Genomic DNA, 18,312 nt, shown 5'->3' on the forward strand with positions numbered 1-18,312 from the left:
GGACATATTGTCAGGAGGGACCAGTCCCTGGAGGAGGATATCATGTTTAGTAAGGAGGGTCAGAGAAAAAGAGGAAGACCCCCAGTGAGATAGATTGGCAAAGTGGCAAGCATCAATGGGCTCAAGCATGATAACAATTGTGAGGTTGGCCCAGGACCAGGCAGTGTTTCATTGTGTTGTACATAGGGTCACTATGAGTCGGTATCGACTCCATGGCACCTTATAACAACAACACAGACTAAGACAGACCAATTCTGAATGGTTAGTCACTGAAAACCTTATGCATAGCACAGAACATTGTCTGATATAGTGCCAGAAGATGAGACCCTTAGGTTAGAAGGCACCCAAAACACAACTGGAGAAGAGCTGTCTCTTCAAAGTAGCATTGACCGTACTGAAGTGAATGGAGCAAAATGCTTTTGGGAACTCAGTTTCCTGATGGGGCTCAACTCAGAATGAGAAGGACCAGCTGCAAATATACATTCTATGAAATACAAATCTAGGAAAATTGGAAGTTATAAAAAATGAAATGCAATGCATAAAATTCAATATCCTAGACATTAGTGAGCTGAAATGGACTGGTATTGGCTATTATGAAAATGACAATAATCTGGTTTACTATGTCAGGAATGACAAATTGAAGGGAAATGGCGTCTCATTCATCATCAAAAAGAGCATTTTGGAATCTATCTTGTAGTTCAACATTATCTGTGATAGGATAATATCCATATGCCTACAAGGAAGACCAGTTAATATCACTATTATTCAAATTTATGCACCAGCCACTAAAGCCAGTGATTGTGTGGTGCTGTGGGATAAAGCACTAGACCACAAAGTTGGTTTGGACAGCAAGGTTGGAGGTTCAGAGTCACCGTCTGCTTCTCAGAAACCCTATACAGAGTTGCTATGAGTTGGAACCGACTCAACAGCACTTAACAACAACAGTTCTTTAGTCTAAGTCAATTAAACATGCAATCAAAATGCATTTATAATTACTGATCATTGGAGTGTGAAAGCTGGAAAAAAGAGTAAGGATCAGTAGTTGGAAAATATGGCCTTGGTGATAGAAATGATGCTGGAAATTGCATGATAGAATTTTACAAGATCAACGATTTATTAATTGAAAGTACCTTTTTTTTTCAACAACATAAAAGCTGAAAAGAGACTGAAGGAACTGTGCTCTGAACATTTAAAATCCTGAATTGTAACCTGAGCTCTGGTAGCGTAGTGGTTACGAATCGGGCTGCGAACCTTAAGGTCAGCGGTTCGAAACTACCAACCGCTCCGCGGGAGAAAGATGAGGCTTTCTACTCCCGTAAAGATTTACACCCTCGGAAACCCTGTACAGGGTCGCTATGGGTCGGAACCGACTCGACGGCACTTAACAACAACAACAATGTCCTAGTTAATGTTCCTAGTGGAGTTCTGGTGCAGTGCTTCAGGCTAATGCATTGGACTGCAAGATCAGTTTGAACTGCAAAGTCGGCAGTTTAAGCCCACCAGCTGCTCCTCAGAAACCCTATACAGGGTCGCTATGAGTTGGCATTGACTTGACGACACTTAACAACAATAACACGGTTAAGATAATGCAGAAAGTATCATAAGAAGACAGAAGGCATAAGCAGAGTCACTGTACCTAAAAGAAATGGTTAATGCTCAGTCATTTCAAGAGGTAACATAACATATGATCAAGAAGTTTATGCTGTACTAAGGCATTAGTGAAAATCAAGAGTTCAGGAATTGATGGAATGCAAATTGAAATCTTTCAGCAAACTGATGTAGCACTTTAGGTAATCATTTGTCTATGCCAAGAAATTTGAAAGATGGCTACCTAGCTAACTGATCAGAAGAGACCTATATTTGTGCCCATTTCAAAGACAGGTGGCGTAACACAATGTGAAAATCATTCAGAAGAGGACCTGCAGTGAGGGATGTTATAACTGATGTCAGATGGATCTCGTCTGAAAGCAGACAGTACCAGAAAGATGTTTACTTGTGCTTTGTTGACTATGCATAGGTATTTGACTTTCTGGGTCATAATAAACTGTGGATAACATTGTGAAAAATGGATATTCCAGAGCATTTAATTGTGCTGATAAGGAACTTGTACATAGACCAAGAGGCTGTCATTAGAACAGGACAAGGGTATACTGAATAGTTTAAAATCAGAAAAGATGTGTGCCCATGTTGTATCATTTCACCATACTTATCCAATCTGTATACTGAACAAATAATCTGAGAAACTGGATTATGTGAAGAAGAATGTGGGATCAACATTTGAGAAGATTCATTAATAACGTGCAATAGACAGATTTAACAACCTTGCTTGCTGGAAGTGAAAGGATTTAAAATACTGATGAAGATCGGAGACTACAGTCTTCAGTATGGATCGTACCTAAATATAAAAAAAACAAAAATCCTCACAACTGGAGCAATAAATATCATCATCATAAATGGAGAACAGATTGAAATTTTCAAGACTTGTTTTTCCTGGATTCACAATCAACACTCATGAAAACAACAGCCAAGAAATCAAAAGATGTATTACATTTGGCAAATCTGTTGCATAACACCTCTTTGAAGTGTTAAAAAGTAAAGTTAAAAACATCAGTTTGAGGACTCCTGAGGTGTGGCACTGTAGGATCAGCACTGGACTGTGAACCATCAGGTCTGCAGTTTAAGCCCACCAGATACTCCTTGGAACCAGTATACAGTGTCACTATGAGTTGGAACTAGCTCAGTGGCACTTAATAATAATGTGTGCCTCAACCAAGCTATATTATTTCCAGTCTCCCCATATGTATGTGAAAGTTTGGCAATGACTAAGGGAGACTATAGAAGAATTGATGCATTTGAATTATGGATTTGGTGATGACTACTGAAAGTATTAAGGACTGCCAGAAGAACAAACAGATCTATCCTGGAAGAAATACAGCCAGACTGCTCTTTAGCAGCAAGGATGGCAAGACCTTGTCTCTCATCCTTTGGGCATATTGTTAGGAGGTCCCTGGAGAGAAACATCATATTGACAAAGTAGAAGATTAGTGATAAAAGAAAGAACCCCAATGAGATGCATTGATACAGTGGCAACAACAATGGGCTCAAACATAGCAACAATTGTGCGGGTGGCACAGGACCAGGCTGTCATGTCTGAGCTCATTGTTGCTGGAAAAATTGTTTTGATAGTCAGTATGAGTCAGAACTGACCTGACAGCACTTAACAACATGGTGGTGGGCCACTGTAGCAGGTGGGGTTTGAGGGCTTTCAGTGTTTAGGGGACAAGCACAATGGGAGGAGAGGTTTAGGAAAGAGCTCAGAGGGGACAGGCTTTGCTTTTGTAGTTTTGCTCATGTCCTGTTATTTCAAATATAACTCTGGGATGTGGTTGTTTGTGTGTACACGCGTGTCCTCAGTGCATGGGTTTTTGTCAAGATGCACTTTTCAAGTCACAGATCACCTTTTGTTGTTGCTCTGCTTTAGCTCCTTTGTCATGATTCAGTCAATCTACTCATCCATTTCCTTTGTGTCTCTTATCTGACCCAGTCCCCTTTCTGCATGGGAAAAAGCCAAAGAAGAAAAGAGATAGGAAGAGGAAAACTTATGCTTATGCGCTTTTTACCTTTCCTTCAATTTTAAGTTAGCATCAGTGTACTTCCTTTTCCTCCTGTTGACTAGATTGCTGGTCTTCATGGGATAGGATGACATCATGGTCAGTAATTGTTCTCTGTAAAATAGGAATGAGATGGTCTTAGTGTTGAACCACAGTGTCAAGACATTGGACATGTTCTATATGACTACAAAGTTCCATCAAGGAATGCCCACCCTGGCCCACAGAGTGAGTGGCCACAAGGAGCCCTTATCCCTCTATAACCAGTGGCTGCTGTGTTGACTCATACTCATGGTGACTCGTGTGTGTCAGAGTAGAACTATGCTCCATAGTGTTTTCAGGAAAGCAGATTTTTTAGAAGTAGATTTCTAAAGCCTTTCTTCTGAGGTACCTCTGGAGGGACTCAAATCTCCACATTTTCAGTTAGCAGCCAGGCACTTTAACCTTTTGGAGTCTTGGTGTGACTCTGTAGGATAGGCATTTGACTGCTTACCACAACGTTGGTGGTTCAAACCTACCGGCTGCTCCTTGGAAACCCTCTACAGGGTCACTATGAGTCAGAACTGACTCAACAGAACTCAACAACAACTTTAACTGTTTATACCTTCCAGGGTCTCTTGTCTCATGTTAGCTTCCTGTCTCTCTTACTCAAATTCTTCAGGGCTGCATTTTACCTATCCTCTCCCCCAGCCCCCATTGTCATCATCACCTGGAAAATGGAAATCTGGAGGGAAGAAAACAGATCCACCTAGGGGCACTGCCTCCACAGTCCTTCAGGCCTGACCATACACTGTGTGACATCTTCAATCACTTTCTCCCTCGATGCTAATTGACTCTTTCTCCAGGGACTAACCTGCTGCTGCTCTCATCCCCTGCTCTCTTCTCTTGTCATAGCCTATGGTAACTCAACTCAGGTGCTGAGGATATCTGATTTTTATTATTTTCATACCCTAAAAATCACTTTTCATACTAGATTTGAGTGAAAATAGAAAAGGGAGAGCAATGGGGAAAGGTTTATTTTATTTCCTATTCGTTTCCCTCCTCTCACATTAAAAAATAAAAACAAATGAACAAATGTTTCAGAAGGACTCTGGATCTGCTTTCTGTATTTGAAAGGTGAAGAGAAGCTAGGACATTACATTTTGTTGTTCATGTGCCCAAGTGAAGACATTGCTTGATTATAAACCCGGATGGTGGACATGAAAGGGCAGAGGTCAGGCTGCTGGGATTAAAAGAAAGGGTGTGTTTTGGGAACAAACAAAGATCTAGAAGAGTCTCTACTGAGATTACAGTGGTAGGATTCCCTCAACTTCAACAAGGTTGATGGATTGCTGCCAATCCTGAAGCTCCTCTTCCTGCTTTTCATTCCCTTCTAAGCCCCCCAATCACCCTGCCACAAGCTACAGGAGCTATCACCAAAGGGAAGGAAAGGGAGAGTCCTGACTCCTATTACAGAAACTTGAGTGGGAGGCAGAGCTCATGACCCTCTCTAACTGAAGAAGATGGACTTCTGGCCTCCAATACACAAGTCTGAAATAATTTTCGCTATGAAAATGGTATTCTACATGGTTGGTGATTGGGTTTCATTATATTCTGTGCTTCATGTACATTATGATTAAGTACCTTCTGTGCACTGAACTTTATGTCTCATCCCCATATTGCTATTAAAGAGTGTATTGTGACTTGTCAGCCACTGTCTTCACAGCAGTTGTATTCCTAAGTGGAACACTACGAGAGATTTGAGACGTAGAATATCTATGAACATTCTTTTTATCCTAAAATTTCTCCTGCTAGATGGTCTAATCTGCTTGACAAGCTGAATGATTGGAGATTTACCAATCTTCATGGCAGTTACTTGTAAGTAAGGCAAGTAAGGCAACATGAAGATAATTAAGAAAACAATCTACTTCAAGGAAAATAATGCATGTATTATTTGGTTTGTTTCTTTCCTTTCATTGCTCATTTCTTTTGGCAATTATATCATAGTCAGTATGTAGATAACTAAGAAAGTGAAGAAATTATAAAGGCAAATTTGTGGATCACCAATAATTCCACAACCCACAGATAATTGCTCTTAACATTTATAGCCTTTCCTTCTAATATGTATGTGTGTGTGGAAGTATACATACACATTTATATCCTAGCTTAGCTCATACTGTGGAATACATAATAAGACAAGTTAAAACTAGCAATTGTCTCCATGTAAATTTTTCATATAGCAGAGTAAATTTTCATAATAATATTAAATATTATCTTTAGTTTTATAACTTAGATGCTTGACCTTTAGAAAATACTGTATAAGGATCAGAATTATGCTCCTGTGTATATAAAATGATTAGATGTTTATTGCATATTGTTAGGTTTTCTCTATGGGATGGATCTGTTGAAAGTGGAGTAGCCTTTTCTACTGGATGTAGCTGTGTGACTTCTTAGATCTCTCTGGGATAAAGTAGAGAAGGCACAGGCTAAATTGGACCCCATGTAAAATTAGTGGGTGGTCTCTGGCGCCTTTGCTTTTGTCACCTTGTACTCAGCGTGTTTACACACCCAATACCAGCTGCCTTTGAATCGTTCCCAGTTCATGACAACCCATGTATGTCCGAGGAAAACTGTGCTCCATTGGGTTTTTGTGGCTGGGTTTTCAGAAGCAGATCACAGTGCCTTTCCTCTGCATGGATTCACACTGGCAAACTTTCGGTTAGCAGCTGAGTACATTAACTGTGCACCGCCCAGAGACTCCACTCAGCATGTAAGGTGAGCTACAATGAGACATGCAGGCTACTTGAGTAGCTGTGCTTTCCTTCTTGTTAGACTTCTTTGGAACATAGTCATTTAACAGCCTTACCAAGGGCCAGTGTATTCTATACAACAATTGGGACATGTACACACTAATATGGGAATCATCTGCAAGATTCAACTTCAAAAGATATTAATACCTGTACAATAGGGTTATCATTTGGAAAAATTAGACTAAGTAGTGAATAATTTTTTTTTTCTAAATTCCCAAATGCCAAACCAAGTGGGCAGTCAGCATAATGCCATCAGCATCACATTGAACCCTTCCTCTTCCTTCCCTCAGCACCATCTCAAGGGATTAGCTTCAACTGGGGGATTATCAGCAGAATTCCCTCTTGAGCTTAGTTTTGGTATTGATAGTGAAGAATTCATTTCTTTTTGCCATTGCCATAATTAACTGTGTTAATCCTGGTGTGGTGCTATGGGCTAATGCTCCAGACTGCAAAGATGTTTGAACTGCAAGGTCGGTGGTTCAAGCTCACCAGCTGCTCCTCGGAAACCCCATACAGGGTCACTATGTGTCGGAACCAACTTGATGGCACTTCACAACAACAACAACAATGTATCATGCTCTAAAACTAGCCTTTATGAGAACCAGCAGTGAAGATTAATCAGAATTCACATATTGTTAGTTGTTAAAATGCCAAATACATTTAAACTATTGCTACAGTTTATGTATTAGTTTTAAGTACGTGTTTATCTATAGCATAATCCTGAGTTGCATTGGTTCTCCTATTCATGACATGGCTTCTTTGAAAACTTGCATGGCATCTTTGAAGCAAATCAGGTTGCCATATTAAAGCCACCTTTATGATCCTCTCATCAAGCCTCTTAAGAAGACATTGAGGTAAATCATCATTCTTATAGTTGGAACATGTTGGTGACTAGGAATAGTTCCTACCATTTGCTGTAGAACTATTTCATCATCTTCCATTTATGTGCTGTAAGTGAGATGCCTAGGACATATGGTTTACGGAGGCACACACTTTCAGGACCACACTTAAATATTGTACCCTAGGTGCTTAATGACCTGACCCTCTCCCAGCCCTATTCTTTCAAAAAGTCTTGCTCTTGTTTTTCTAAGAGTTTCAATTTTCTCCCCCTGCATTGATCAAATTTCTCTAGTTTGTCCAATGTGTACTGCTGTATAATATGTTTACTGGAGTTTGGACTTGAAGTCAGAGATTGGAAACACTTTGTTTTGTTTTTAACTTGGAATTTTTTGCTGTTGATATCTTCATTTATTTAAGTGAGATGGTAGAGGAGTCTGGATTCATTCCTCTTTCTGATAAACATGGTTTTCTTTTCCAGGTACATGGTCCCAAATATGCATGTATACAGGGTGTATATATTTATACAAAGGCACAACAAATCTCCTAATCCCTTGTAGGTATGGATAATACACGTATCTATGGTAAGAAGGGATGTTATGCATGTCTGGTTGATGCTGCAGGTTAATGTGCTGAACTGCAAAGTCAGTTTGAACTGCAAAGTCGGTGGTTCAAGCACACAAGCTGCTCCTATACAGGGTCGCTATGAGTCAGAACTGACTCGGCAGCACTTAACAACAACAACATGGTAAGAAGGGCAACAAGATGTTATGAAGCTCCCTCTTGACATGAGCCCTTTAGAACAGAGATTAAAGAATTGTTCTGAAATAAATTTTCTTTGTAAATACATCCGCAGGAATGTGAGTGATATATCCAGAGACAGCTGAAAATTGGTCCCCATGAAAATATAGTTAAGAACTTAATCTACAATTTTGAAAGGGGGGGAAAAAAAGCAGATAATTTTTACCTGCCACATTCAAGGTATAAAATAATTAACCTTGAACTGTAACCAAATGCTCAATACAAAAAAAATTTTCCCCAGGTTTAGATGACCTCCTTGTCAGGAATTCATTGAAGCCCTTGACAAGTCTCCCTCATAGTTAGCCTTTTATCCATTTTAGTTTTCTTGATTAGGTTCTCTTGAATCATTAGGGGGTTTATTTATTTTAATAGACACTTATTGGATTCATGAAAAGAGAATTCAGTGACTAAGAAACAAGAGCTGAATATTATCTGGCTCATTTCACACTTCAGAAGAGTCTAAACCAGCTGAAGAGAAATCCTTTCACAGTTACAAAAGTTTGTTTGGGGACTTTATGTGCTTCCATTTAGAAAGCGAACTGTCTGTGGTTAATAATATGAATTTTCTTTTGAGGCACTTAGAAAACATTTCCTTTTGGCTACATATGCTGACATTTTCTGTATTGAAGATGTGGGTGAGTAAATGGCCTTTTAATGTCTGTTGCAAGAAGCCTTGAGTCATTCTCCTTAAGAATTGTTCATTTGTTGACTGATTCAGTCACTGGAGCTCTTAGAGGGGCAAAAGGTGGGGACTACTTACTATGTAATAGTTTGAATGCACCCTGTAAGCCCTTTGGTAGGCACATCCATCGAGGGGGCCAGTAATAGTTGTGACAAAACCTGCCTTTCACGGAGTGTGCATCTTTACTTAATAAGAATAAAGTTATGTACTCTATTCTCGTGAATGAGATCAGGGCAAGCTATGAACTTGTGTTTCTTGCTGAGTAAGTCCTGGTTTTAATTTATTCTCCAAATTATAAAAACTGGAAAATTTTCAGTCAACACAGACCATTACTTTTTTTAAAAAGGAAAACAAACAAACTCTGGACTATAGAGGAGTTAAGAGTCCTAACCAGTGCCTTGGAATAAAAAAAAGCAAATCATTAAGTGTACTCTTACAGTGGAATTTCAGTACCATGGACAGCCACCCGGTCCCTACCCCCCCCCCCCCCAAATACAATGCTTAACTGATGAACTCCAAATTCTTATACACTAGGCTGCATTGTTGTTTTGTGAAAGACCTCACTGGTCTTTTGAAAATTCTTAGCTTTGGGCATGAAGCTTGTAGAATGTGTCACTCATTTATTGTGTACTTGAAAAAAAAAATGTAAACATTTCAAAAAATTTTAAGAGCAAAATAGATATTTTTCTTCTTTATTAATTTTCAATCCAGTAAAGCTTTAAAAAAGTTTCATTTTGAACACCAGCAACAATAACAAGGAAAATGATTACAATTGTGAGGACAGATTTTTAAAATGATTTAATGGTGTGGTGCTGTGGGTTAATGCGCCAGACTGCAGAGCTGTTTGAACTGCAAGGTTGGCAGTTCAAACTCACCAGCTGCTCCACAGAAACCCTATACAGGATCACTATGGGTTGGAACTGACTCAATAGCAATTAACAACAACAACAACAAGTGCTTATTAAGTGCTGTTGAGTCGGTTCAGATTCATAGTGACCCTGTGTAGGGTTTCTGAGGAGTGAAGAGTGACCGGTAGGTTTGAACCACCGACCTTTCTGTTAGCCGTCCAGTGATTATCCTACAGAATCACACCAGGACTCCAGTACTTATGATATAAGTTGTATATTTAAGAATGAAAATACCTAAATGAAGCTTATGAAATATGTAGTTTACCAGACCATTATGGGTCCTGATTAATACCCTAAACCATTATTTTACTATGAAAAATGGATATATAGGCTACTATAACTTCCTGATTTCTTGCTAAGGAGGAAAGACTAGTGAAAGGAAGATAAAAATTAAATAAGAAAAATAAATAGGTTCATCAGTTAAAAAGCTTTCCATAGTCCATGGGATTAAGGGGAAATTTCTTTGCATAATTTTTAATAATCTGAGCACTACCTACATTTCTATACTATGCTTTATCACACAAAGTTGCTTCAGATTCTCTGGATGTGGAATGTCCCTAGATTTGCTCATAATGTTTTCTCTGTCTGGAGTGTGGTTTCAATATCACTTCCACTCCCACCTTGTTAAGAGCCACCATAAGTATAATATTCTCTATGATGTCAGTTTCTTTGGGGTTCATGGTCAGAGCTGGGAGCATGGTGGCTCCATACAGTAAGCATTAGACCCATGCTCTATTTGGACTTCTCATATTATTTGCTCAGTAAGAAATCATAGGCTGACCCATTATAGAGCTGGATGTTTTGATATGCAGGCAGACATGCCCACACCTAACAACGATGACCAATAAATCATGAAAAGGTCTGAACAAAATGCTTTGAGGCATTTTGAGCAATTGAGCAACCAATTCTTATAGGAAACCAGGTAAGACCATGTCAGCTGTGCCTTCAAGTACAGTTTCTGCTGGGGGGCAGGGGGCCAAAGAATTGACTATGAGATATTCCAATTAAGGGAGTAACAAGCAAAATCACTTAATGGGAATGTGCCAAGCAAATTCGGGAACTCACAGTGAGTAATTACAGGGTTGGAGCACAGGTCAGTATAAGAAGTGATAAGTAGAGATCATGAATGAGAAGCAGGAGCAAACTGTGGTTCCTATTGTTGCCTCTTCTAAATGGTCTTGTTTGGTGAACTAGAGGGATTCTAACCAATAAAATGAGCCATTTACTAAAAAAAAAAAAAAAAAGATACTATAGGGGATTGATAACTCATCTTTCAAAAGAATTAATAACATCTCTTTGAGTACACCTAATATATTTACATGATTTGCTTTGTAAATTTAGATTGACCTGTAACTTTTCAGCAACACATGTATTTTAAACAAACTATAGCTTGATTGGCATGAGTGTAGCCTCACCTGCATAGTTGGAAAGGGTGACCAGAGTTGTTGTTTCTACTGAGGGAAATATATTTGTTTAAGAGACGGACAAAATGGATGTTAATAACTTTTATTTGCATATGCACCAAATGCTTGAAAACTCTTTAACCATTGATTGTTAGGAAGGTGTCACTAAACTTGTATTCCTTCTCTAGGTTCAGATTTAGAAAGTAAAAGCAAGTTTTAATCATAAATTCCCTAACTTTGTTATACTTATACTCCATGTATGTTTTCCTATGAAAGATCCAGGTTGTCTTTTTTTTTTTTTAATTTTTTATATTGAACAAACTTTAGATGCACAGAAATGGTTTAGGAGTTGTACAGAGAGCTTACATACATTCCTCACCTGATGTTAACATGTATCACTATAATGCAATATAATAATATAATAAAAACTAGATATTGACATTGTTTCAAGTCTGTTAGCTAAAGAATTTACTTTGATTTCACCAGTTTCCACACTAATGTCCTTTTTGCTGCTAGAATCCTACCTAGGACCCTACATTGCATTTAGTTGTTATTTGTCCATTGGCTTCTGTTCTTATCATTTATAACTTTGACACTTTTGAAGAGCATCAATCAGTTTGTCAAACGTCCTTCAATTTCAGTTTGTCTAATGTTTTCTCATGATTCAAGGGAGATTACACATTTTTTGAAAGACTCTATACAACAGATAAGATGTGTCCTTTGAAGTATTTGTCACAGTGTTCATGATGTTGATAAGTCATTATTGGTGGTGTTCATCTTGATCATGGCGATTTTTCTTTGTATTTTTAACCTGATCGCTAGTAATCAATCTCTATTTCTAACAAATAACAAGGTAACAGATCATAGATTGTGGAGCTGGGAAGGAATTTAGAGACCATCTTTTGTAAACCTCTAATTTTATATTTTGTTGCTAGTTTCTTATGATTCAGTTTTGACTCATAGCAACCCCTGAACAACAGAATGAAACACTTACTGGTCCTGTACTATTCTCACAATTGTTGTTAATGTTTGAGCCCATTGTTGTTGCCAGTATGTTAATCCATCTTGTTGGAGGTCTTCCCCTTTTATCTTAACCCACTGTTTTACTAAGCATTATATCCTTCTCTAGGCACTGGGCCTTCCTGACAACATGTCCAAAATATGAGAGATGAAATCTTGCCAGCAGCACTCACAAGGAGCAATCCAGTCATACTGCTTCCCAAACATTTCATATTAAGGGCCTGGAAACTCCCTATAAGAAGAAGACACCCTGGTGGAGTAGTGTGTTACACTTGTAATGCTGACTGCAAGGTCATTGGTTCAAATCAACTAGCTGCTCTGCAGGAGAAAGATGAGGCTGACTTAGCAACCCTAAGGAACCGTTCTACTCTGTCCATAGGGTCCTATGGGAGTAGGTGTGGCTTGACTTGTTGGAGGTTCCAAGACAGTAAGCACTAATGTAAGGTCACACAATTTGTGAATGACAGAGCAGAAAGTTAGCAGGCAGGTCTTGAGGCTCTAAGTTTAATATTCTCTGTGACTACTAGCCATATTCAAACACTTATAATTCATATAGACTCAGCTTTTACTGTATTAAAATAACAAAAAATAAATACATTTACTATGTGGATATTCAGGCACCCTTGGGTCAGAACTCAGAGAGAAGTGTATCCTCCATAGTTCATGTTGCCCACTCAGAGCTGGTCACGGTTGGAAATCAGATGAACTTCTGTATCAGCATTTCTGAAATGAATAGAATTCTCCTGGAATGCTCCACATAACACACAGGGAACAACAACAAAAAAACCTACTTGAGATTTTTAACAGAAAAAGGAGATTTGTTTATTAATAATTCATGAGTTCCCATTGAACATGCATGACAGAAACAGTGCTATTCAATAGAGAATACTGTCATCTGTCACTGTTTTATTTGACATTTACACTTTTTTTTTTTTTTTTTTGCCTGATACTGCAAAACTTTCTTGGATGGCATGCAAAAATTATATAAATGAAAAAAAATAAAATAAAACACCCCAGTGTGGGGACTCTTTATCTCTTCTGTGATGAGGTGCTCTCAAAATTACATATATGTGTTCTTGCAACAACAAGACAGTTTCTTGAACATCCTTAGCCACGGAATAAGCTAAGAGACACTATTGAGAAGACAGAGATAAACATCCCAAATGGGCTGGCAGAATAAAAAAAAAAAGAGAGTGAGGTGGGAAGGGAAGAGAGATGGAACAATAGATTTCCTGAAGATAGGCATGTAAATACATGGAAAGAACAAGTGAGTCACAGTGAGGAAAATGAAAATCATGGCTGCCACGAAAAAAACTGACAAAAAGATATTGTCATTTCAGCTACAAAACAACTACATATATCTCTAAATGGCATCAACAGGAGCTTTACTATCTGCGACTATCCGCATTTCAGCAGAAGAGCAAGTTAGTTAGGAGTTCTTTGCAATTTTGTGCTACTAGAAGGCTCTTGACAATCTTTCTGCTCTGTAGGTTAGTTATTATTTATAAAAATCACAGAACCAGCTGATACATTCATAAGCTAATTATTGAGGCAGCTGGGTACACATGGTGCAATATGTCCAAGGCTGTGAAGTATCACAGATTTCTTGGGGCCTGCTGTGGTGGGGGTGCACTGTTGAAGGCTCCATCCCTTAATCTGATCAGCCAAGCAAACACTTTGTGGGGAAACTAGATTAATAACCCTCTAAATACCATGAATGTGCTTCATCTTCAAAACCGGGTTCTCCTAAACATGCTATTAGCTTAGCTCCATCGGGGATTTGGGGAAGTTCTCTGGTGTCGTAAGAACAGGGTCTTGTTGGATACCTCCCTGTGCCAGAAATTAATTTGGTTTGCTTATGTCTGCACACATGGTCACACTTGTGTCTAATCCGCTCCCTAATAGCTTCAAGGTCAGGACCTTGCATGTCAGTGGGCAAATTGAGCACTACACTTCTTAAAGACTGATGGCAGGCAGCACACAGTCCATAACAAGGCCTGGAGTGTTGTTCTAAGTGATTGTAATGAGTGCAGATTACAACAGCGCATATAAATCAAATGCAGCAATGAATGTTGTGTGAGACATTCCGAGTGTCATAAGTGGAGATACCACTCAGCTGTCACCTGTCTCCTTTCAAGCTGTGGCTTCCCACAATGCAATTCACTCCTCAAGCGGAACAGCAGGTGCTATCTTCCTTAAGGTCTGGGTATCTCAGAACTTCATCTTTTAACAGATGTGGGTTTTTGTTTTTATTTTCTGTTAAATGATTGGTCTCCATGCTATCGCTTCCCCTGGGAGATGTTAAACATACCTGCTTGAAACATTTGAAAGAGTTCATTTGGAGACTTGTTCAGATCTATGAAAAGACAGAGAAATAGGAGCTTATTTTTTCTACAGATGGTTTATTTTTTCATTTCAAGAATTCTTGCCATTGTACAAAGAAACCCCTGAGGAAACACTTATGGATGGGAATATATCTATTTAATATCATTTATTTGCTGGTAGAAATAAAAAAATTAATTGTCTTCATTTTTCTTATACATAGTGCCTGGAAAACCATTACTGCCTCTCAATTGAGTTGCAAAAAAAAATCTATGAAAATACTTGGAAAAACATTCCCAAGAAAATGATTAGATATCTTGTTTTCATTCTTCTTAACCTTCTAACTCTCCCCAGCTCCCAGTTTATTGCAAGAAAAGATCAGGTCTGCGCAAATGTGGCCTCTCACTTGTAAAAACAAGGCAGTGTTGTGTTACAGATTAGTTTATAAATCCCCAGTGGCTTCACAGTTCAGTGCCTCCAGCTGCTGCAGATGGGCCTGGGTTTTTGTCTCTTCTCGGTGCTGCAGCCGGCAGTTGAAGGAGAAAATGGAATGATCAGGTTATTAACATGGAGGCCGCGAGGAAGAGGCTGCACAATGAGAACAGCTGGTGTTGCTGTCTTGGCTGATGCAGCGGAGATAATCAAATCTTGCCTTTTTTTGGGTAAAGACAGAAGACACAGTGGAGAGTTAGACAAACAACGGCTTATGATATTATATGGGGTTTTTATAATGCGTGTCAGGAAACTTTCATTGGCTTATGCCTTATGATACAGAGTTTGTCGAGGTTGGGAATTTTTATTTTGATTGTAAGTCATTTGTGTTTACTTACATACCTTTTTAAGAAAAATTCTTACTCTTTTGCAAAAGGCGTGATATGGGACAGTTCTTGTTTTTGAAATTACTGATATAGCTTGGAAATGATGGGTTAGAAAGCAACTGGGTAAAATATTTTGACATGAGCCAGTGAGCAATACTGACAGCGTCCTCTGTATGATTTTCATATAATCCATCATTATTTGCATTGCATTTTCTTCCTCGTTCAGTTGTGAGAGAGAGAACATCCGGATACCAGAGTCCGGAGGCAGACATTTGCAGGTGTGACCAGACTAACTGCCTGCCTTTCTGCAGGTGTGGCTGTTGTAGAAGGTGGACAGATAAAATGGCTTAGGTCCATGGCATTGAGAGATTGAGTAAACATATATATTTTTTCCATTCTATCTAAAGTTTTTTTTCTTTTTTGAGTTATTGATCAGTGTAAACATGTCTCCTCCTTAAAGCACTGAGTGCTGCTTACACTTTAACATTTTTTTGCCTTTTCTTTAGGTGCCATCTCATAATACATGTATTTGTTCCTTTTTTTACTCTTGTCGTGGAATAGAATGTTATCCAATTGGGTAATTTTAAAAAAATTGTGGCTAACCAACATTAATTTGTTTTTCTAAGCATTGTATAACTGTAGTCTTGTTTTACTAACTTCTACAAAGAAACTATAAGTTAACTAAGAATATATTCTACAGGATGGGTGATAAAATAATTAGTGTAAGTAAACATTCTTGGGCACTGGTATAACTATTCATGTGGGCACTGGTTGGTTTTCAGGGCTGTCATTCTGTTTCACTGCCTTCATAGTTTAGTAGACCAAGCTTGACAGAATAATATGGTAAACTGGAATGTCAGACTACAGTCAAGGCCTCTACAGCATCTCTGCACTCTATAGGTTAACTTAAATGGCTTTCGCTCTCTCTAGGGCTGGCTTTGTGAATTACTCCGCTGGAAGGAGAACCCAAGCCCAGAAAACCGCACCCTCTGGGAGAACCTCTGCACCATCCGTCGCTTCCTGAACCTTCCCCAGCACGAGAGGGATGTGATCTATGAGGAGGAGTCCAGGCATCACCACAGCGAGCGTATGCAGCACGTGGTCCAGCTTCCCCCCGAGCCTGTGCAGGTCAGCCTCCAGCCTCGTGAGCCAGGCTTTCAGTGCCAACAGCTCCCCAGTGTCACAAGGGCATACGACATCAACTTCCATGGGAGAGTACCTCAGGCCCATGCCCCTGAGAACCAAGGGCCCTGGTGTCACAGTGGGCAAAATGTGCTTGTGTGCATGCACACCAGAGAGAAAGGGCTGAGAAGTGGAATGCTGAAGGTAGCTGTTTCCTGAGAGCATTTCACTGGTGCGATTATAAAGCACAAGTGGAGACTTAAAATCTCCCCATTAGAGAAAAATAGCTCCCATCAGTTTATTCTCTAAAGAAACACTGTGAACTAGTCAATGAATTGATGCAAAATTCCTCCAGAAATGATTAAGCTGTGGGAGGGTAACAGCCACACGACTGGGGGACTACCACTGAAATCAGTTGAATCTTCATGAGAAATTGACAGATTCTTAGGGTTTTAAGATGAATCTTCTCCATCTTTGGTTTCCTTTGCTTTAAAAATCAGCCTGTCTTTGGATTGCACGTTCATTTGTTTCGTTTTTGCCCTTATTGAGAGAAATAATATTTATTCCTTAAAGTAAGTGGTTTTGTTGTTTGTGTTGTGTGCCGTCAAGTTGCTTCTGACTCATAGTGACCCTGGATAGGTTTTCTGACAGCAGCTGGTGGGTTTGAACCACTGACGTTATAATTACCCGTCCAGTGCTTATCCTACAGAGCCGTACCATTACTTATTATTTCTATAGTCTCAAACAAGTTGCTTTTAGAAAGAAAAATAGGGTATCCAAGATTAAGTCACCTAGAGTTTTGGCTTACAAATTGCTTTGGGAATTTGTGAAGTTATTCCTATTGTCCAATGTTACCAATATCAACTGCCACCAGAGAGGACCTGGAAGGCATCGGTCTGACTCTCCTCTTTTGTACCAAGGAGAGGAGAGTGGAAGCAGGGGTGAGTGTGTATATAAAGAATGGAAGAGAAAATAAGGAAAAGGAAAGTTGGGTGGGGTAGAGAGTGGGTTTTAGATATAACAGGAACATGCTGGGAAAAGACATGGGGAAATGCCCTGCCCTGAGATTTATGTCTCATTTCCCCTTGCCTCACTTCACACATCTGGGGGGAAAGTCTGAAGCTTATTGATGATCTATTACATCACTTTTTATCCAAACACTGACATCTCAAATTAATGCTTTCATCTGGTCCATTTCCAGAACCAGAGTCACAGATCTAACTACCTAAACTATTAGATTCATGGGTTGTAGAGCTAATAGGAACTTCAGAGTTAGTCTCTTAAAATATCCACAGTGGACATGAGTAAAACATGAATTTATTCTAAACACTGATGTAGTTGTTGTTGTTAATTGCCGTCATGATCAGTTCCAACCCATAGTGAACCTGCATAGGGTTTCCGAGGAGCAGCTGGTGAGCTTGAACCATCGACCTTGCAGTTCAAATGACTTTGCAGTCCAGTGCATTAACCCACAGCACCACACCAGGACTCCAGGCACTGATAGCATCCTATTTTTATGATACGGTGTGAAGAAGTTGAAAATTAGAGAAGTTTGAGAAAAAATAATAAACACTATTCTTATTATCGAGAGTCCTTGGCTAATGAACTTGGCTGCCAACTGAAAAGTTGAAGGTTCAAGTCCACAACGAGACTCCTGGGGACTTATGAGGCACAGTTTCCTCTGCCATACCCGGGGTTATCCATTCTACTGTAACATAATATGGGACTTCAGAATGTTCATGGGAAAATGTCATAGCCTTTCAATTCCATTTTTCCATTAACTTTTTTTTTTTTTTAATGTTTTATTGTGAATTATGTGATAGTTTACATGGGAGAACATCATTCTTACATTCATTCTATCTCATGCCATGGTTACAATCCCCTCCATGCAATCCTTCCCCGTACTCCCCAGGTCTTCAGCACACAGTCACTCTCCCTCTCTGGATCTAAAGTCTCCAGCTGCCCCATCGCTCCACGTCATCATCTCTGGCTCCATTTCAGG

At 39.2% G+C, this 18,312-nt stretch overlaps 1 protein-coding gene across 3 annotated transcripts in view; it reads left to right on the forward strand.

Moving 5' to 3' along the window:
- Positions 1-18,312, forward strand: part of SATB2 (SATB homeobox 2) — a 237,654-nt gene that overhangs the window by 181,338 nt on the left and 38,004 nt on the right. For all 3 annotated transcript variants that reach the window (XM_006862001.1, XM_006862000.1, XM_006862002.1), the window contains one exon: positions 16,119-16,316. In XM_006862001.1, coding sequence (XP_006862063.1) covers positions 16,119-16,316 — 198 coding nt within the window. The remainder of the gene's footprint in view (positions 1-16,118; positions 16,317-18,312) is intronic.

This window comes from Chrysochloris asiatica, unplaced genomic scaffold, assembly GCF_000296735.1.
Source record: "Chrysochloris asiatica unplaced genomic scaffold, ChrAsi1.0 scaffold00045, whole genome shotgun sequence".
In the NCBI taxonomy this organism is placed as follows: domain Eukaryota; kingdom Metazoa; phylum Chordata; class Mammalia; order Afrosoricida; family Chrysochloridae; genus Chrysochloris; species Chrysochloris asiatica.